Source organism: Nansenia antarctica (assembly GCF_963989245.1).
Source record: "Nansenia antarctica genome assembly, chromosome: 13".
NCBI lineage: Eukaryota > Metazoa > Chordata > Actinopteri > Argentiniformes > Microstomatidae > Nansenia > Nansenia antarctica.
This window is the reverse complement of record NC_137683.1, coordinates 27,162,795-27,185,159: the sequence shown is the minus strand read 5'-3', so window position 1 is coordinate 27,185,159 and position 22,365 is coordinate 27,162,795. Positions and strand designations below refer to the sequence as shown.

Here is a 22,365-nt window from a genome sequence, read left to right as displayed (position 1 = left end):
TCTATGAGAGCATGGGGATACTGAGCAAAGCTTTGTTATTGGTAGACTGAAGCCTGGGGCAGTCCCACTCACATTCTTCATTTTATTGGATAGAGAGATAGAGGTAGAGATAGTGAAGACAGGAAAGTAAGTCAGGCAGGAAAGTAAGGCATGTCAGCAGGGCATGGGCCAGATTCTAACCCAATGTGACATGTGCGTTTGCTGTAGACCGCTGTGCTAGACCACTGTACCACCCCAGGTCGCAACTGAAGCCATCATGACCACAGTAATCTATAGTTGTACACGGGACCGCAGACTAGATAGACAGACAGACAGACAGACAGATTATTGGCCACACGACCAAAGTTTGACCTTTGTTCTCAGTACAGCATATTCATCTCCGCAGCACACAAATGACACAGACAAACAAGTGCACAATAAACAACATCAGACAAAAAATAGGCAACAACAGACAATCATGGTATGCATGTCGGTCATGACAGAGAGAAGGGGGCTAGAGGGAGGCGTTCAGAGTCCTGATGGCTATGGGGAAGAAGCTTTTGGTGAAGCGTTTAGTCTTTGTGGACAATGACTTGCGAAAAGAAAAGTAACAAAGCTGACGGTAAGGTATGAGATTAAAGAGTAGCGTGATCGTGGTCAAAATAATGTTTTTCCTAAACTAACCTGTTTCCATTGGCCCAGGTGCAACTAAGTGTCTATCTAATATACACCTGGGCTGATGCTGTCACCTCACCACGTGACAATCAATTACGAATAAAACACAAATAATTATATAACCAAAAAGGAAACATTATTCAGAACATAAATAACCCAAAACATAAAATAAACATTAATCATGAAATATAAACAGAACTCAAAACATTCAAACAAACACAAACATAAACACAAACTCATAACATTCAAACATAAACACAAGTCATCCCAAATAAAAGCCCAAAGTAAAAATGTCCATAACAACAGTACTTGTTGGGCCAGATGCACAAGACGAAACTGTTCTGAAGCCTGTCGGACATCTTTCTATGTCTTCAGCCCAATGCACACAGCGTGCGATTTCTGTTGCACGACAACATTCCATTTTGAAGTTTGAATGGAAGTCTATGAGAAAATCGCATCCCAATGCACACGGCCCCGATTTTAATCGCATGGCGAAAATTCGATTCCATTCATGACAACAATGGAATGTTGTCGTGCAACAGAAATCGCACGCTGTGTGCATTGGGCTTTAGTCCTCTTGTTCTATGTCTGTGAGCTCAAATTTGTTTGTTTTAAACTTGTCCAATGTTTTATAGTGAAGCATTAGAGCAGCTTATTTGACCTCATTAAGTCCAGCAAATGTAAATACCTTAATGTATCATGACTGCTACAACCCAGACAGCAAGTCATAGAAAAACCCCATTGCTTACTCAACTAACAACAGCACGTTTTCAGTGCGTGTCCTCTTACGATAAAGCTTCCAGAACGTTCCTTTAAATAAGGTCGTGGCATTTCAGTAGTACACTGTAAGTACAGTCCTTCTCCTGAGGTTAGACGTCTTGTAAATCTCCAGTACCGTGCAGCGTTGCTCGATGTTGTTAGCACAGTCCTCCCCTAGCGGCCGCAGCACGTTCCAGGGCTTTCTCTGACAGAAAACAGAGATTGAGGGGCACCAAAAAGCACCGTGGTCAATATTGACCATGTGTCCAAGGTAAAACGCAGAGATGAATGCGAGGTATTGTTTGAGGCGTTTCAAGCACGGCGTGCCCTTTCAGGTGACGTTTGTCCTCGCATGAGCGACAAGAGGCTTGTTTATTCTACAATGCCACAATAGGCAGATAGGTGTAAGTGCCAGGTTGTGAGATAGGGGGTCTGATTAGGGAATCACACGCCGTGTCTCAGGTGGGCAAGGGGGAGAGGGCTTTTCTCCTACCTGCAGTGGTTTATAGAGGCGTTGAGATTCAGAACTCCACAGAGTTGGACGTAGACTAGGAAACACTCGCCACCCGAACCGCCGACGCTCCTGATTTCAGTTGCCTTTGCGTCGTCTTGCCTATTACACCATGAGTCTGGTAAGTCCCACAAAACACTTTTGATTGTTGAGGAGCACTAGACTAGCAAGTCTATTGTCAGTATGTTTAATCATTTCATAGAGCAGTATTTTTCGTTTTGGGGACATTTGATTTGTAGTTGTGATTTTTTTTTTTTTTTTAGCCCTTTCATGGATTTGTCCCTACCGGTCGGTCTTACCTTTCGGTCGGTGTTGCAACCCAACCACTCTGGGGTTTGTTGTTGCACATGTTTCTGGTTGGGGGAAATTCTTTCACCTCTTTGAGAATCCCTCACATATCCTCTCCAGCTCTAGAGATTTACCGAGAAACGATATGAGAGTCGACGGTAAAAAAGCAAAATGAATTCCGTCGTCTTCAGTGCTCCAGGAGCAACAATGTGTCTGAATGGGAGATCTGTCTTTCCGAGGGTTGACCTGACTGTCATAATTGGCTCTTCTAAATCAATATTTACTAACGTATTTATTATGTGGTTGAGATTTATAGCATTGATGGTGCATGTGATCTCTGTTGTGGGTCTGGAATCCACGATCGCTTTCGTAGTCAACTGTTGAAGTTAAGTAACTGACCATCACCTTGCCACTCAGACATTACAAGTACTATTTGGTGGAGTCAGACTCCAATTTTAGATTGTAGCTTTGCAGGAAGCGAGGCTTGAGACACAGACACAGCAAGCAACTCTCAGACCATCAGGACAACTAAAAAATATACAAGAAAATAGTGGTAATGGATGGGTGTTTGACTCACCAATGGCAGGTTCTCAGAGGTCACTGAGGTAAGGGTGGAGTTCCACGCAGTCTTCTTAAAGGGACAAAAATGGGACTGTCAAAACCAGTGATTGACCAGGGTTTAAGAGGAATTTCACCTTGGGTCAATATTGAATGTGTGCAACCTGGCCCCTCTGTCTTCTGCTCTCAGAACGAGGAGACCCATTAGAGACACCTCTCAGTGCCAACAGGGCTCTGTGGTCCAACCTGTGTCTGTCTGCTTTGTGTTCACGACCCAGTTCAACCACAACAACTCTGTGTGAGACCTGGTAGCCAGAGCTGTGAAGATAAACAGTATTGCGCTTGTGTTAACATCGTTAAATGACTGTGGACTGTATTTGTCTGTGTAATTTATGTCCTACACATAGACGCCATTGCTGACACTTCCATAAAGGTACTTTATAACTCTAATGTTGAAGTTTAAAAAGCATAGACACCATATTCAAGCAAGTTGAGAATATGCATTCTCCCTCAAATATGCTTCTAGTTGTTTTCACCTTATCAGTCAGGAATGCTTCCTCCAGGTGATACTTGATGAAAGTTTTTCAGTTAAAAAGGGCCAATCCGTTTGATATCTGGTGAAAGTTTGTCAGTTATTAAGGACCAAACCGTTGATAGTTAGTGAAAGTTTGTCAGTTAAATGGACCAAAACTTTGATATTTGGTGAACGTTTGTCAGTTAAAAAGGGCCAAACCCTGTGATAATTGGTCAAAGTTCACTGATCAGCCGGGAGCTTCAGGTGAGAGCAGTCGTCAAACAGCTGATCACCAGCCCGTGATACTTTCCACGGTTCCCTCCAGCGCCGGGGAAGAATTTAATCTTCTAATGACGTGTTAAATGGTCTGAGACACATTCGGAGGGGCGTCCAATGAGGCGTGGTGCCGTTGTCTCTCAGGCTTGCGTCGCCGGAGGGGGGAGCGCGGCGTGAGCCACGGGATCTGTGCCGTATCTATGGCAACATCTGCTTGGCCCGGACATAGGATATCCCTGAGCGGGGGGGGTGCGTTCCTCACCCACCCCACCTCTGCGGCCTGCTGGTAGTACAACACGCCCCCCCACGGTGACGGGGCTGCAGCCCGCCTGGAGCCCTGCAGGGGAACACAGATCACTTACCTGCCCACATGGCCTCAGTCACGACCACTACTGCCCGACCGTGTCAAAGGCAAAGGTCGGCTGTGGCTCAGGAGGTAGAGCCGGCGTCTAATGGTCGGTGGTTCGGCGGTTCGATCCACCGGCTGGCCATGTGTCGGTGTCCTTGGGCAAGACACTGAACCCCAAATTTCTCCCAATGAGTGGGCCGGGGAGCGCGCCTTGCATGGTAGCTTGCCGCCGTTTGTGTGTGTGAATGTGTGTGTGAATGAGAGGCCATTGTAAAGTGCTTTGGAATAAGGCGCTATATAATCTATTTTTACCATTCAAGTCCAGCAATTGGTCAAAGTTCGTACTCACTCACTGTTTTGGAATCTAAGGCTGATGTTGATATAGCACGTGGAGTAAAGGACCTAGCACAAGCGAGCGCTTGTGTTTCCTCATGACAAGAACTCCCTCTAGTGTCGGTTCGGTGCGAGTCACTGAGATTTGGCTGAAGGATATTTAATTTCATCAGTAAACTTTGAAGCCACCACATCCCTTCATCTTCTCTTCCCACGATTAAGCTGACATCTCTCTCTCTCTCTCTCTCTCTCTCTCTCTCTCTCTCTCTCTCTTTCATCTCTCTCTCTCTCTCTCTCTCATCTCCTCCCTCTCAGCCGGAGGCGCCCGCCCCATCCCTGCGAGGGCCGCAGCGGGAGGAAGAGGAGGAGGATGAAGGGGACCTGAACAAATCCCTGGGGGTCCAGCGCTTCCAGCAGATCCTCAGCCCCGCCCCCAGAGTCCCTGACGAGCAGCACCGCACCTACAATGAGGAGGACTTTGAGTGTAAGCACCAGGCGTCTCTCACCACGCCTCTCTCTCTCTCACTCTCACAGTGTTATAATAATAATAATAATAATAGTGTTATATTGTCAGACCAGGCTACAGTGTTTTACGTATATGGCTACACATAACACATAAACTATCTATCTATCTACACATCCCCTTAGTAGTAGTCTGACCATTTCACCAACATCTTCGGTGTTACACTCTCTCTCGCACACACACACACACACTCACTCACTCACTCACTCACTCACTCACTCACTCACTCACTCACTCACTCACACACTCTCTCACACACACACACAGACGAGAACATAAGTGTTGTATTCAATTTACAGAAATAATGTGGGGGATTTTCCCCATCTTAGCAAACAATACATTTCTTTCAAGACACTTTCCCCGAAAAGCACATGAAATGATTAAACACTTTGACCCCCCCCCTGTCCTCCCCCTCCAGACCACCGCCACTCCTCCCACCACATCCACCACCCGCTGTCCAAGCTGCCCTCGGAGGGCCGGAGGAAGAAGAGCGGCAAGAAAAGGAAAAAGGACAAAGACCGCAAGGGCAGCCCAGGCCCCAGCGGAGCCCTCACCATAGAGGAAGGGGAGGATGAGGAGGAGGAGGAGGAAGAGGGGACAGAGGGCCACGCAGAGACAGACGGTGATGCCGTCGAAGGAGATGTGCAGGTAACGACGTTTCACATTCACCAGAGAGCTTAAATAACAGTTATAGTCAAACTAACTATTAATTTCCTCTTTTCAGAAGATTTTACAAGTAGTAACAAGCCAATTGACCGTATCGCTAAGCCACGCCCCCTTTGAAAACTCGGACAAACAAACAACGCTTCACTGACGGTGACTGACTGACCGACCGTGACTGCAAGACATTCAATGACTTACAATGGCGGGAGTTCAAATTTCAGATTTACCACAGCAAGTAATAGACATGTTTTTTAAAGATGACAAGAATATTTTGTCTAGAAGCTTTTCACCATCAGATATTAGCGAGTTTTTGTCAGAGTTTTCTGCCTGTAGTGACTTTTGCTGTGATATGATTGGACAATTTCTATTTTGGGGTGTGGGTGGCTTAGCGATAGTTCTATTGCTTCAGCGATAGAAAGAATGGGAAAGCACTGTCATGCGATAACTTCACACAACTAAAGTTTGTCTTTCGTAGGTTGAGCGCCGCTAGAATTAAGATAGCGGCTTTGATTTAATTATAGGGCGCTCCTGATAGCTAGCGGATTAACTCACCCTTTCACACACAGCATTGTCATATGTTCCTCTATGAATATTTCATCGGGGGGGCTTAATAATTAATTTACTGCGTTTGGGGTTACAAAACATGACCAGTGTTGACCTGTAACATACTGTATAACGCCCCCGCCTCCATTATCCCCACGCTTTTCTCAAAGCAAACAATTTGTCAAACGATCAAATGTTTTATTTATTTTAAAACACAATTATCACAATTTTCAGTATGGTAATATCAAGTACTTTAAAACTGTTGAACTGAGATGGCCTCTCTGAAATCCTGAATCCTAAATCTTCTTCTTCCTCCCTCCATAGTTCTTTCTGTCCGATGAAGACCGCCGCTCGGCCACGCCCACTACAGACAGCCCCCGCCCCGCCCGGGGGCCGGACGTCCTGCCCCAGGCCCCCCCGGGCCCAGAGGACCCCCCCGCCCCCACTCAGTACGTCTCCCCCACCCCTCATCTCTGAACACACACCCTTTTATTCTTTTTTAAAGTTATTTTTTCCGAGTGTGGCAGTCCCACTCGTATTTCTCTTTTTATTGATAGAGACAGTATATTATGTTTGGAAGGATGGGTGAGAGAAAGAGAGAAGGGATGACAAGCAGGATATGTCCGCGGCCGGAATCGAACCAGGAACCCTGCGGTTTAATGGTCGACGCTTAACCCGCTACGTCACCTAAGCACCCCTACACTCCCTTGTCATATCATTACCACAATTCTGTAATGATGTAACAATTGGAAGTCGAGTGTGAAACATTCTTTTTTTTTCATTCTAAATTCTCATTCTAAGAGGCCCCATCAGTGCACCTCTCTAGTCATAGCGCTAGACACACTAGAGTGCACTGATTGGGTCAGAGAGACGAGGGTGAGTGTGTTTCCTGGGCTGTGACTGGCTGGTGGGCACATACTGTACGTTACCATGTCAGAGGCATCTCGGGAGCCTGCTGGGGCCTGATCTAATAGACCTGAATCATTCCCCAACACAGAGACCCATATATCACCTGTCTCCATAGAAAACACTGACCTCTCCAACCAACCAACACACCTCTCTCCCTCCTTCACCACCTTTCGCATTTTAGTCTCTTAGCACATTAGCTCCCCGTCTTGTCTTGGATGTAACCTAGCCGGATTGGTTCTCTTTTCTCTATTCTATTGTATTCTTGGTCTTTGTGGACTCGAGTCATAATACTTGATAATACCACAGATTGAAAGACAGAGGGGTCAAATAGTGGATTACTTTGACTGCAGCAGAGGGAGGTTTGAAATATAAAGTTGAGGATTTTGACCTCCAAAGTTTTTTTCTGAGACTGCCTTGAACAGCTTTGGAGAGGGTTTCTCATTAAGGGAAAAGGTGAGTGCTTTTTGGTTTCAGTGGGAACCTTCTAGAACCTTCTAAAACCTTCTAGAGCCTTCTAAAACCTTCTAAAATCTTCTAGAACGTTCTAGAAGTATACATGTATTTGCTTAACCTTATAGCATCTTATAGACCCTTATAAAACCATATAAAACCTTCTAAAACCTTCTAGAACCTTCTAGAATCTTCTAGACCTTCTGGTCCTAATGAATACTAAGTTGAAGTTTTAAGTAGACATGTACTTGCTTAATTTAGAACGATTTGATTCAACTGTGCTATTGTACTACTGTACTCTAAAATTAGCTTCCTCTGTGTTTTGGTAATGTGTGTTTTTACAAGAAGTACAGAGCCCAGAACATTTCATTCCTCCTGTCACCTACTGGCCCTGTCTTCTGTCTTTTCTGTGTTTAGTTGCCTTGCATGCCTCCGGTTCATTTCTAATCTCACGTTGACCTTTAAGTCATTCGCTCTTTTCTCTCTCTCTCTCTCTCTCTCTCTCTCTCTCTCTCTCTCTCTCTCTCTCTCTCTCTCTCTCTCTCTCTCTCTCTGTCTCTCTGTCTCTCTCTCTGTGTGTGTGTGTGTCTCTCTCTCTCTCTCTCTCTCTCTCTCTCTCTCTCTCTCTCTCTCTCTCTCTCTCTCTGTGTCTCTGTCTCTCTCCCTCTCTCTCTCTCTCTCTCTCTCACAGAAAGCCCTGTCCAGCCGCACCCAGTACTCCGAGCGCTGTGTCCAGCCCTGCCCTCTCCAGCGGGCCGACCTCCACCTCCGACGCCTCCACCTCCGCCAACCCGCTGGCCCGGGTCTCCTCGGCCAGCCGCAGCTACGACCTGACGGAGCGCCGGCGCACGGGCAACATGACGGGCGCCGAGCAGGCCAAGTACCAGCGCATCCCCACGGACGAGAGCGAGGCCCAGACGCTGGTCTCAGCCGACCTGGACGGCATCAAGAGTGAGTACATTTTTACATTTTTTGGCATTTAGCAGACGCCTTATTCTAAAGCGACTTACAATCAATACATTTGACTAAGCAAGGGAATCATCAATCCACCAGTCGTAGCAGGAAGAGTAATCTAGCTCAGGCCCGGGGCCATTGGCAGTCTCCGTGATAGAAGGAACAGGAAGAAACCAAAAAAAGACAGAATCCTAAACCTTAAATTGTAGACACTGGAGAAACAGAGAAACAGTACAGGGGGGGGCAGTAGAAGTCTTGGGGGACACAGTAAAGGGGAAAAGCGGGTGTCTCAGGAGACGCAGTGCTGGGGGTAGTAGATGTCTCAGGAGGAGCAGTTAAAGCAGTTATACTAAAAGCGATTAGTCGCTTTATTGACATTGTTTGTAATCATATAAGACTTTCAGGGCATTGAATGAAATGAGATGTTCTTGTGTATAGATAACGTGTTTTACCTCAGAGTGTTCCGGAAGGTTTCCTGTCTCCAGATGCCCTTTTATAGTCTGTTGTTGTCCGTGGGGAGATTACGCTGGGAGTCCGGTGCTCTGAACTCTGCCTGACCTCCCTGAGAGTTCGCCAGGACTGCCGTGCCAGATGAACTTTTAAAGATGTCTTTTTAAATTCGACTTAATCGAGTGCTTAATATCTTTTGCTCGCTTCTCTGGGGGGCCTGGCATTTTTATCCTGTGTGTGTGTAGTGTGTGTAGTGTGTGTAGTGTGTGTAGTGTGCGTGTGCGTGTGTGTGTGTGTGTGTGTGTGTGTGTGTTCATACACACGTACACATGTCCTCAGTTCTCTTAAGGGCAATGAGAGAGTACCTGACAGGGCGGGTGTGGACCGTGTTCTGGCTGGTGTGTGTGTGTGTGTGTCTGGTGTGTGTGTGTGACTGTTGTGTGTGTGTGTGTGTGTGTGTGTGTGTGTTGAATTCGGCCCCGTTTGATATCCTACATTATTGTCCCTCCAGCTGAGCTCCTTGATTAGAGTGCTGGAGTCCTGAGGCTTTGGCCTCAGTGAAGGCTGGAATGCTCTGAGCAGAGAGAGGTGGTGGTAAGGAGAGGTGGGGGTGAAGGGCGGGGGGATGGGGGGGGGCACACACAGGGGTACATTAATGAGGGGCACCGGTGAGTCACTCCGGTGCTGCAACTGGAACCGACTGGAACCGACTGGAACTCCCCCTGCTGCCCTGTGACGTCCCTTGTCCCCGCCCCCCCCCCCCCGACCCCCCTGGCCCCCCCCGACAGGGCAGGGTGATTTACGTCAGGGGACCGACCCCTCAGCGGAGAGCAGCAGCTTATCAGAGAGAGTGTCAGACCGGCCCGCGTAATTAAATTAGCCGTTCCCTGCTGTCAGCTGAGGCCCCTGGAACCGGGCCAAAGTCAACCCCAGTGGCTAATTGAGAAAACTTGTCCCAGGTCCGCCAGTTCGCCTCCCGTTCGCCCGGGAGCCATTAGTGCCGATTAGAAAACATTGGGGCGAAGAGCTAAGTAGTCAGGGACACATGAGAGAAACATGACAGGAAATCTGAGTCAGATTGATGTCGATGATAGTGTGATAAATGTGATTTGTGGTCCAGGTGCTCCGGGTTCAATGTCGTGCCTTTGTGACGCAAAAACATTGGGGCGAGAGCTAAGTAGTCAGAGAAACATGACAGGGAATCTGAGTCAGATTGATGTGATTTGTGATCCAGTGCGGGGAAAAGTCGTGCCTTTGTGACGCGAGGGCGGGGCTTTTATTAGCGGTCCCTGACAGCATCAGAAGGTCCTCTTGGTGCGTCCTCCTCCTCTTTTATCTGCTTCCCGCCATTGTCAAACCAGCCTGGGAAAAGGGCTTTTGTGGCTGGCCACTGCTCAACAATAGGAATTATTAGATCACTGTCCTTCCCCTTTTGTCCGACCCTCCGTCGTTTGCACCTCTCCCGGCTAATGCACTCGGACGGTTTCAACCCCGGAGAGGGTGAGGTGGCGGTCAAGAAAGGAACGGTAGCTTTTTCGTCTTTTTCTCCAAAACTCGCTGTGGACACACACACAGAACCGGAGACTGGACAAGCATGAGGTCATAGTTCTTCATGCCCATTTCAGCTTTAGCCCTACCCGCCCCCACCACAAATCTCCTCTCCCTCCTCAAGAGTGCCAGTCAGGTCCTGGTCCCACTCCTTCGAGGGCTGTCCACTCCCGACACACCACAGACACACACATGGAGCAGGACATATCCTGGAGCTGTTAAGATGGAGGGTCCACTTGACCTTTTGCCATTCTTCTCAGGCCTTGTTAGTCCCTGGTAGATTGGTAGATATCAGAGTTTTAGGAGATGAGTGCAAACATTGATGAAGCTCAACAACAATCACGGTGTTCCTCATACGGAGGAGAGGACCACAGACGGAGGTAAGGCCAGATGATAATAATAATAATAATAATAATACATTAGACTTTTCTAGACACTCAAAGACGCTTTACAAACTGAAAAGATCGAGTAGTAGTAATAAAAAGAAAGTATAGGGGCCTAATTCAGGTAGTGCTGGGGACACATGGGAAGGGGAGGGGGAGAGGGTTAACCGGTGAAGGCAAGCTTGAAGAGGTGGGTTTTGAGGGCCTGTTTAAATGTTGGGAGGGTGTTGGCCTGTCTGATGTGGTTGGGGAGAGCGTTCCAGAGGGACGGACGGGGCTGTGGCTGAAAGATACTGACTCCACTCTACTCCTGGGGACCTGTTTCGGTACATCGTACTACATCGTACTGAATGTCATTCCTACTTCCCACAAGTTCATATTGTTGGTCGGTCGGTTTGCCTCTATTTTCATGCACTTCGCTTTTTCTTCAACTTTGTTGGTGCAACAAAGTTCACCTTTCCACCTACCGTGCTTCTGTGAGGTACCGACCCCATTGGCAATAGTGAGATGTCTGTCTCTTGTCTCTCACAGTCTCCCTGTCTCTGTCCTTGTTGTTTGGCCAGCCTGGTAACCCTACCTCTAGCAGGGGACAACCGAACAAAGACGTTGCTCTGGCCTCTGTGACTGGGCTGAGATTTGATCTGCGGGGGTGAGGTCACCCCAGAGCCAGGAGTACACGGTCTCTGCTTGGGAAAACCAGCCTTAAAATGAATAGGAGTGGCCTAGTCGCCTTATAAAGGCTCCCTCGTCTTGCCTCGATGGCGAACGCTCACGACTGTAAGATGTCTCGTCATAGTGCTTGGGATCTGAGTGTCCTTCACGACCATTATATAAAGGGACGCTGTAATTCTCAAGGTATCTGTGTAAAGGTTGTCCACTGTCTCCTTTTTTGTTTTCTTTGCTATGGTTGTACTCGCACTCATCCTCCTCTTTGTCTTCTTGTTCTCTTTCTCTTCTCTCTCTCTAGGCCATCGTTTTGAGGATGTCCCTGGGGTACGGAGACACCTGGTCAGGAAGAGCACCAAGGGTCAAGTGGTACATGTCAGCAAGGACCACAAGGAGCCCAGCACACGCAGCCAGAAGAAGAACCGGACACCACATGAGGTGAGACGCCACTGACGAGCGCTTCCATACACAGTCATAGTATGACGTAAGGGCAGTGTCACTCAACCCCATGTGCTCTTTCAGCATTACTACTGATACGAGCAGGTAATAGTTGGCAGATGGTTCTATGGGTTTCCTGATGTGTGGAATATTGGGACTTGCTGGGCTTAAGGGTGCATTAGGTGAAGGGTTAAACAGAGGTTTAAAAAGAGTTGTTGTTGCCTTGTTTAATGTGGGATGGGTGAAGATTTTCCTTGGGAGGGAGCAGGTGCAACATTTTACAAGGTGTTATAGTGACTGAAATAGAGGGTCGATATTTTCTTATTCTGCCCCATGCAGATCAAATTAATAAAACAATTAGACGAGGGGGATTGTTGCTGAAGAGAGATAATGAATTAGAAACCAATGAATTAGGATTGGCAGTCCTGCACAATGTTTTCCCCTGATTCCCTCTCTCAACTTTGGCGCAGCCCCCCCTGTCTTTTGTGGATAGGACAGGGGGCACGACACAATTAAAAATGAATGAATGAATGAGTTCTTTCCTTTCACACACCCAAAAGAAAGGGGAAGAGAGGAGCTCAGGTAACTAGATCCAAGGAGCTCCTGAGAGAGAGGGAGCTATGTTTTATTAACACACACACAAACACACACACACACACACACACACACACACACACACACACACACACACACACACACACACAGGCCCCCAGCAGTCAGGTAAACAACAGGTTCCTCTCAGGCAGTTAGTGTGTGCACAAGAGAGGGAGAGAGAGAGAGAGAGAGAGACAGAGTCAGAGTGTGTGGGTGGGTGTGTGTGTGTATGTGTGTGTGTGGGGGGAGAGAGGTAAGAGTTCCTGTGTCTCTGTGTGCTGTTTGAGCCCGGTCCTCCACCCTCTCACTCCTCCAGTCTGTACCGGTGGTTCTGTACCGCTCAGCCTCCCGGCCTGACGGCATGGTGCTGCTGGACTTCTCCAGCCATGTGGCTCACCGCCAGAAGGTCGGTTTAACGGGCCAAAGCCAGGTTCCAGGGGTGTTTTTGCGTGTGTGCATGTAGCGTGTTGTTTACGTTCTTTACGCACGTATGGGTACAGCCATCGATTAGTTATGTTGTTACTTAGCTCAGGTTATGTGACTAAACCAGGCAGTGGTAAACACCTAACGTACCAGCATGGTGTTTGACTAATGTCCTCTAACTAGCCCTTTAACTAGGTTAAGATTGCTACTACTGTATGGTGGTGTGATATTTTAATGGATATGTGGGTTTGATATTTCCTGCTGTGCTGATTGATTTATGGGCTTTTGTGTTAACTAGAATAATGTTGCATTTGGTGGAGTATTATCTTGCATTTGCTTGGGTTTGCAGTGCAAAAAAAACTAAGGTGTGTATTTGAAAAGTACCTTGACACCTTGTACCTTGACAATGATGATAACTGATTGCATATGTGATGTTACTAATGTATTAAAACGCCGGCATAGGTGCTGAGTAGGGTCCCTCAATTATGCACTCCTCGTACCCCAGCGAACTCTCTGTTTTGTCTCATATTGTATCAGGGCCAGTAGTTATCAAGCCTCTCAGAGCATTAATTATGAATTTTAAAATAAAGCTATCGTAGAGTTATCAACATTGCTTAGATACTCAGGTTCTCATTACACCAAAAGTATTTAGGAGACCTCAAGAGCTGTCCTTCCTTGTTATGAGTAGACTATGAGTTACTGACCGATGGCTGCAGGCTTGGTGTGGTCACGCCCCGCAGAGAGGGGAGATGTTCCACAAACAAAGCTGGAGTTCCTTGAAAGATACCGGTTGGATAGGAATGGAATTTAGTTACTAACAAATAACGTAATAATGAAATACATTTTGATTTGTCTTCCTTTCTCTTTGCAGACACTACAGCCCTTTATATATATTTATTATGTGCACGAAGTAGGTATTGAAAAATGGCAATATTTGAATAATAATGGGTTTTATTCAAATATGTGGGTTGCACCAACATGGTTTAAATCCAGGTTGAAAAAAAGTCATTGCCACTTCTCATACAAGATACATACTGTATACTGCAATACTGTATGTAGCTATGAAAACATCTAGGTAAGTGTACATACATTTCGCTTTGTACAGTATGTTTGCAAAAACTCAGCAATCGCCTCTTAATCCAGGTTTAGTAAATCTAGGTTTAAAATAGGTTTAAAATTACTCAGATGTGAATTAGTTTAAACCAAGATTAAAGTAGGATAAAGGATAAAAAAAACAATCCGCCATCTTGGATTCCGACAAAATGTAAACAAATTCACAATGTAGGCTAAATAAATATGGCCCTAAATAAATTATAGATAGCGTCTCGCACTTGAATAGCATTAAGGTTGATGCAGGCTCACTAGTCAGCTATAGCTTTTGTCTTGGCAGGGCCATTTTATATTAAAACAGCTGTAAGTAAGCTGTGAGTAATTTCCTACAGTAATGTTACTGAGTTGGCTAGTTAACTAGCCGAACAAAGCCACATCACATCAGCCAAAGTAGTGATAAATTCCCTAACTGTATACTAATTTCTTTCCTGTCATAACTTGCTTATTTACTTACTTATCAAATATATCAAAAGACCTCTGCAACTCATCCACAATGCTACTGGCCGTCTGGTGTTCAACCTCCGTCTGGTCTTCAAATCCTCCCCTCTCCTCCGTGCCCTTCACTGGCTCCCGGTCGTAGCTTGCATTAGGTTAAGACCCTTGTCGCCTACCTGGCAGCAAAGGGAATTGCCCCTTCCTACGTGGCAATGATCAGCCTTGATAAACCTTGATTTAATCCAGTTTAAAAGTTAATCCATGTTGTTGCAACCCAGCCTTTGTGTTTAGCCGACTTGATCAAGTTTCCATTGGTAGCCACTAGCCAGCCTGGTGAGCTGGTGAGGTTACAACATTGGATGTGTGTAGAGCCTATACTCTTGTTATTTACGCTGTTAGCAGGGCGGCACAAAGTTATACCGACGACACAAAGTTATACCGACTTCTGTATTGTTTTGTCATAATCATAGACATTCCACATTCCATATTATGATAACTACATATTTAGCCTGACAACGTTAACCTAGAGGCGAAGCATCCACAGTCAGATCAAAGGCAGGAGAAAAGCGAGAGTTTATTAGTGAGGTCTAATATTTACCTGGCAAACTTAACCTCGGGGCGAAAAACTAAGCAAATGACTGAATACTCAGATAAAATATTTAGCTTGAAAACTTGGGGCAAAACACCTGTAATCTCGGGGCGAAACAGTCCACATCGGATGTGAAAAGACGTGTTTACTGTGTTGTGTTTATTTACCATCCGGCACGTTTTCAAAAGTTTGTCCAGTTATGCTTACATTCTGCAGTTTATGACACGGCACCATAGCATATTCAAATGGTCCTATTGCAAGTTTATGCAAAAAAAAGTGCATATTCAAATGGTCCTATTGCAAGTTTATGCAAAAAAAAATAGCATATTCAAATGGTCCTATTGCAAGTTTATGCAAAAAAAAACCTAGGCTACAATTTGCTATATCGTGTTTTTCAATGTGCCATATTTCTGTCTTTTTATAAACAATGCAGCACTAACAGGTCTCAATGATACGAGTATCACACTCCAACAACATGCAAGTATTTCAACATATAGATGAATCAATTCATCACCACACCACCCGCATGTGTCTGCAGGCGTCTGCGAGCAGCTGTTTTCCGCCTGCGTATCAGATAGAAACGTATTGTATTTAAGACGCTCCGTGCCGAGCACCCACACATGCTCATCAGGGCCCTTGTGCAGCCGGTAGGGTATAACACCTGGTGTAGCGCCAGCCCCGCATAGAGCACCGATGAGCAACCATCATTTTTGTATATCCACATTCAAATTGATCAGGACAGGCAAGCGAAAAAATAAGAAGAACATTTGTTGAGGTTGACACAGATGAAAGGTTTACTAAGTGCACTATGTCTCACATAGAAACAATGCTTATATTAGAGCTTCCGCTCACAGACAAAACACACCGCACGATGTAAGAGATGTAATGCAGAGATTAATAGAAACCTTGCGCACGCTAGAAAAGGGGACAGGGATTAAAAGTTTGTCATTGCACAACAAGTACAACGACATGCATTTATGCTCTAGAGGGGGCATCTAGGCAATGGGTTGTCACAGCCATTGAAAGCGACCCCCCCAGTGCAATTAGGGGTTCAGTGCCTTGCTCAGGGACACCTCGACACGTGTTAGTTTTAGTAGATTTCAGCGTGGAGCTATAAGCTTGCTTCTCTTCTTCTGGATGTACTTAGCCACGCAGAATATTGTGAGGGGGATGTGCATTTTCTGGAGGTTAGAAGATACGGTGGTGGGAGGCCATGTAAGGCCAGTGGAGGTGTGTGTGTGTGTGTACACACAGGAGCACTAGGAGAGGCAGACAGAGGGAGAGACGCTCAACGGTCCCAACAAAATAAGATGAACGAATTCTGATCAAATTAATGACATGACATTAATGTATTGCGTTTCACGTTTTATTGTTACGTCACAAGTGTAAGAGAGTACAATTATTTGTATTCCTTAAAAGGCTTCGGTTCCTGACATTGCAGCACAAAACAATACGGTAATAGGCATAATTCAAGATTTAAGAAAAAATTACAATAGTATTGGACACAAGTGATAAATAATACAGGATACAATTAGCAGTATCCAGACAATTTGCAGACAATAAGGCAATAGGCATAATTCAAGATAAAAAAGTGACAATAGTACAGGACACAAGTGACAAATAAGACAGGATACAATTAGTAGTAATAAAATAGATCAAGTTCAAGTAGTAAAGTGGCTGTGAGCTTAAGGTTTAGGTAGTCCTTATACATGGGGTGTGTAAATTGTCTACAGTTGGCTTGTTCATGAGCCTGATGGCCTGGGGGACGTAGCTGTCGGTTGTCGTCTGAGTTTTGGCCCTGAGGCTCCGGAAGACGCTTCACGTTTTGCATTATTTTCCATTTGGGAGGAGCATTATCAACGTTGTCCAAATATAAGCAAAAAATAGCAAAGTTGCAAAAAAGCGAATACCGTACATCTAAGATCCAGTCGTTTCACATACAGTAGGTCGTTGAGAGTGCAGTCTCTAGCTGTTGAGGTTCCTCCGGATCCATTACATGGGCATGGATGTCAGGCTGCTCTGTCCAATGAAGGTAGACCTATTGAAAGATTGCTCATTTTTGCTATTAATTATTGCCCCCCAAATGTTGATGGCAACCGATGAACACTGGTGAGTATGTTCATTTTGACATCAACATGCTTTTCCTGCATGGTTTTAAGAAACAGTCTTAGTTCACTTTCTCAGCATCAGAAAGTCTGAGAAGAAAACGAAAACAGGTCAACCGAAGCTGGAAATGCCGCGTAGGTTTTGGGGCTGTTTAAAGCGGTCGAGGTCGAGGAGGAAGCTGGTTCGAAACATTAACAATTCAAACCTGTTGGATATGCATGAAGATCTGCCCGACCCCTTATCGCTACCTCCCCGTGTTCTTCACCCCTCCCTGGCTAACACTTGTGTGTGTGCGTCCCAGGTGTTTGTGGAGCTGAACGAGCTGATCATGGATAAGAACCAGGAGATGCAGTGGAGGGAGACGGCCCGCTGGATCAAGTTTGAGGAGGACGTGGAGGAGGAGACGGACCGCTGGGGGAAACCCCACGTCGCCTCGCTCTCCTTCCGCAGCCTGCTAGAGCTCCGCAAGACCATCTCACACGGTGGGTGTGTGTGTGTGTGGGGGAGGGGGTGGGTGGGGGTGGGGGTGGGTGTGTCTGTGTGTCTGTGTCTGTGTCTGTGTCTGTGTCTGTGGTGTGTGTGTGTGTGTGTGTGTGTGTGTGTGTGTGTGTGTGTGTGTGTGTGTGTGTGTCTGTGTCTGTGTCTGTGTGTCTGTCTGTGTGTGTGTGAGAGATTGCAAGATACAAGTGTTTTTGTCACTCTGGTTACACACTAGTACAATCGGGTGAGATACTTTCGCTGAGGGGGCTCCATTGAGGGTAGATATAAAGACGTAAAGAATATGATACAAAATAAGAGGCAAAAATAATCAAATAAAATTAGATACATTTAATTTAAAATGTAAAATTAATACATTTATGGCAAGAAAGATACACAAAATATACAATCATCAGAATATTGTACAGGAGTTGGATAGCACTTTGTGTACGTGTATGTGTGTGTGTGTGTGTGTGTGTGTGTGTGTGTGTGTGTGTGTGTGTGTGTGTGGTGTCCTTCTATGTGTGGTGTGCGGGAGGTGGTCGTGTTTATGTATGTATCTGTGTGTGTGTATTTGTGTGTGTGTTATTTATTTAGCCTTATGACGCTGGGGGAAAAAGCTGTTCTTCAGTCTGTTTGTGCGTGACGTAGGCTCCTGTAGCTCCGGCTCGGGGGTAGCAGGGAGAACAGGCTTTTGTGTGGGTGTGTGTGTGTCTGTGTGTGTGTGTGTGTGTGTGTGGGTGTGTGCTGGGTCCTTGATGACCTTCAGGGACTTCCTGAGGCACCGCTGGTTGTACACTTCCTGCAGGCTGGGCAGCTCCCGCCCACGCACCACCGCCCTTCCCAGCGGCGCCTGACGGTCCTTGCAGGTGCAGCTGCAGCACCAGGTGGTGAAGCAGCTCGTCAGGAGGCTGTCTGCGGTGCCACGGTAGAAGTCTGGGACTATTTGAGGCCTCAGGCTAAATTTCTTTAGACGCCTGAGGCCGTACGACCGCTGTTGGGACGTCTCATCGCCGTCGGTGATCAGCCCCAAAACCGCTGTGTCATCCGCAAACTTTACAGATGTTTGAAGCTTGTGTTGCCAGTCGTGGGTGTAGCCCTGTGATGCTCCTATGCTGAGGGTCAGCGGTGAGGAGGTGCAATTATCCACTTTCATCACCACCTGTCGGTGGTCCGTCAGAAAGTCAAGTATCCAGTCACACGCTGCTGTGTTCAGGCCCAGATCCTGCGTGTGTGTGTGTGTGTGTGTGTGAGTGAGTGAGTGAGAGTGTGTGAGTGAGAGAGTGTGAGTGAGAGACTGAGAGAGTGAGAGAGGGAGAATGATTGTGTGAGAGAGAGATTGTCCTGCTATAACCCAGTGTGATTGTGCCTTGTGTTCCCAGGGGCGGTTCTGTTGGACCTGGACCAGAAGACCCTACCTGGCATCGCCCACCAGGTGGTGGAACAGATGATCATCTCAGACCAGATCAAAGCCGAGGACCGCTCCAACGTGCTGCGAGCCCTGCTGCTCAAACACAGGTAACCTAGGTAACACCTCGCCATGACTAAACACAGGTAACCTAGAACCTCACCTTACCATGACTAAACCAGCAAGGACAGCTTAGTGGAAAGGCCACTTTACCCATTTATCAGAACTCCATGAGACTTGACATTAGACTTGACATATGTGCAAAGGTAGTATACCACCCCCCCCCCCCCCCCCCCCCCCCCCCCCTTCCCCATGAAACCTTCCGGACAACCCCCCTTTTATGGGCACCATCCTTTGTAGATGGCTGGTTGCTGTACCCATCAAACACGATCACCACTGATCGCCCATAATGTTTTCGAACATAACCTATGTAGGTCCCCCCCCCCCCCCCCCCCACGGCCTCGTTCCTTAGTGGATGTCTTGTGGCCCGGTTAAGAGAGGATGTATCTCCTGCTCAACCTCTCCCTCCCTCCCCTCCCTCCCCCCCTCAGTCACCCGAGCGATGAGAAGGAGCACCACAACAGCACCTTCCCCAGGAACATCTCGGCGGCCAGCCTGGGCAGCCTGATCGTCCACCACCACAGCACCAACCACGTGTCCCAGCCCGAGCCCTCCGTCACCGACCCCCTCATGGGCACCACCAGCACCGGGGGGGATCCCGAGATCCACATCGACATGGACAAGAACGACAAGAACGAGGTACGAGGCTTGTCACACAGGGGTTGAGAATGTAGCCAGGTGCTAAGGCAGGGTATCTTGACTGACTGACAGTCTGAGACTAGAGACCCATCTCTCCAGGCTACACCTTAACTGCTCCTCCTGAGACATCTACTACCCCTCAGCACTGTGTCTCCTGAGACACCTGCTTTTCCCCTATACTGTGTCTCCTAAGACTTCTACTGCCCCCTTTGTACTGTTTCTCTGTTTCCCCAGTGTCTATATGAAAAACCCCAAAATAACTTTTTTTTATCTTCTATCTTCCTGCTGCAACTGGTGGACTGTGATGATTCACTTCCTTAGTCAAATGTATTGATTGTAAGTCGTTTTGGAATAAGGCGTCTGCTAAATGCCTAAAATGTAAATGTAAATGACTCGTAGAGAGTAGGTATGAATTTGTGTGCAGGTGGTTGTAGAATATAGAAATTAATATCATATGTGACGCATCATTTGAAAGCTTACAATCAGCCCTTTCATAATCTGTCAAAATGTGAAAAATTGCCCTTACTCTACTCTGACTTTTTCAGCAGTCCCTGTCACATATGATTATTTTTTATTTTGATGGTGAAGTAAGGAGAAAACCTGTTAACACTAGAACAGCTGTGCCTTTTTGACCTACTATAAGAGCTGCCTCGGGGGTCAAATTACCTAGTGTAATGACCTAGACTAATGACATCGACCACTAGTTCACCGCCTTGTAAGTTGGCTTGCCTCCTACACAGAAAAACTGCTAAATAGCTTCATATAAGCTTATCCTGGTGTGATTTTGAAAATGTAAGGATACTGGGTGGTAGTACGCAGAAAAAGTCATGAAAGGAGGGTCCTGACATTAAGTGTTATATCTGACCTCAGCCGTTGTGTGTCCCTGTAGAAAGAGGCCTCTATAGCCATCGGGATGCACCGGTCCAAGTCCAAGCATGAACTCAAGCTGCTGGAGAAGATCCCAGAGAACGCCGAGGCTACCGTGGTCCTCGTGGGTGAGTAACCCTCTCTCTACCTCCTCGTTATCGACTCAGAAAGAGGCTGGCGGAGGCAGAAATCGGAGGCTGGGCTCATTGTAATGCAGGAATGGAATCAAACGTGGCCGGCCTGGGGTGGTCCAGTGGTCTAGCACCACGGTCTACAGTGCACACATATTATGCCCATGTCGGCATGGGTTAGAATCCGGCCCGTGCCCTGCTGACATGCCCTCTCTCTCCCTTCTTCTCCTTACTTTCCTGTCTACCTTCACTGTATCTGTCCAATAAAATGAAAAATATGAGTGGGACAGCCCAGAAAAAATAACTTTAGGAATGGTATCAAACACGTCCATCCTCCATCCAGATTTCTACCTCCGCCAGCCTCCCCTGATAGCTTTTTTTTCTTAAACGTTTCCCTTCCTCTCTTCACAAGAGCTCCAATGTTCTGCTCTCTGTTGACATACCATGTATCTGTAGGCTGCTAGCCTGTGACCTGACGGCCCCCCCCCCTCCCCCTCCTCTAGGCAGCGTGGACTTCCTGGAGCAGCCCACCATGGCGTTTGTGAGGCTGCAGGAGGCGGTGGAGCTGGACTCCGTCCTGGAGGTCCCCGTGCCCGTCAGGTTCCTGTTCGTCCTGCTGGGGCCCCCCAGCACCGACATGGACTACCACCAGATCGGACGCTCCATCTCCACACTCATGTCTGACAAGGTAAGAGGTGGCGCTGCGGTGGGACAGAGCGTTTGGACCGTATATGGACGGAGGTTCAGTAGGAACCCTTTTATTTGTCTCTATTTTCGGCCGTGTTCGTAAATGAGCTCTGAGAGCGCCGGAGCATTCACGTGACTCCCTCTTGTCCAATCAAATAAAGGGACCAAGTAATTTGATTGGATAAGAGGCAGTCACGTGGACGCTCCGGTGCTCTCAGAGCTAATTTACGAATGCGGCCTTCATCTTCAGTGTCGTCGCTTTTTATATACCGACTATTATAGTCGTCCAATTGTTGAACAAATCTATACACTGCTACTACGTTCGTGTTCAGCACTTACTTTATGCTAACTAACACTCAACTGGCTATAACGGTAAATGTCCTGACTTATATAGCGCCTTATTCCAAAGCGCTTTACAATAGCCGGCCTGCTCATTGGGTGAAACTTGGGGTTCAGTGTCTTGCCCAAGGACACGTCGACATGTGGCCATCCGTGGCTCGAACCGCTGAACTGCCAACCTTGCGATCATTAGACTCTACCTAGCTCTACCTCCTGAGCCACATCCGCCCCATGCTATGACGTGTGAATCTCACGTCTCTCCCTCTCCCCCCCCCCCCCCCCTCCCTCTCCCCCCCTCCCTCTCCCTCCCCCTCCCCAGAGTTTCCATGAGTCGGCCTACCTGGCGGACGACAGGCAGGACCTGCTGAACGCCATCAACGGCTTCCTGGACTGCAGCATCGTGCTGCCGCCCTCCGAGATGGGCGGGGAGGAGCTGCTGCGCTCCGTGGCGCGCTTCCAGAAGGAGATGCTGCACAAGAGGCAGGAGCAGGAGGGCAAGCTGCAGGCCAAGGAGCCCAAGAGCCAGGAGGAGAAAGGTGAGCACCTCCTCCTCCTCTTCCTCAGTTAAGAGCCAGGAGGAGAAAGGTGAGCACCTCCTCCTCCTCTTCCTCAGTTAAGAGCCAGGAGGAGAAAGGTGAGCACCTCCTCCTCCTCTTCCTCAGTTAAGAGCC

The 22,365-nt window shown here is 47.3% G+C and overlaps 1 protein-coding gene across 1 annotated transcript in view; it reads left to right on the top strand.

Annotated features, from left to right (window-relative positions):
• slc4a2b (solute carrier family 4 member 2b) overlaps window positions 1-22,365 on the top strand; it is a 35,738-nt gene that overhangs the window by 4,625 nt on the left and 8,748 nt on the right. Inside the window, exons 2-12 of the mRNA XM_080544251.1 lie at window positions 4,558-4,726; window positions 5,184-5,413; window positions 6,296-6,420; window positions 8,022-8,281; window positions 11,633-11,769; window positions 17,328-17,508; window positions 18,886-19,021; window positions 19,463-19,670; window positions 20,560-20,669; window positions 21,176-21,356; window positions 22,014-22,230. Of these exons, the coding sequence (XP_080400377.1) occupies window positions 4,558-4,726; window positions 5,184-5,413; window positions 6,296-6,420; window positions 8,022-8,281; window positions 11,633-11,769; window positions 17,328-17,508; window positions 18,886-19,021; window positions 19,463-19,670; window positions 20,560-20,669; window positions 21,176-21,356; window positions 22,014-22,230 (1,954 nt within the window). The remainder of the gene's footprint in view (window positions 1-4,557; window positions 4,727-5,183; window positions 5,414-6,295; window positions 6,421-8,021; window positions 8,282-11,632; window positions 11,770-17,327; window positions 17,509-18,885; window positions 19,022-19,462; window positions 19,671-20,559; window positions 20,670-21,175; window positions 21,357-22,013; window positions 22,231-22,365) is intronic.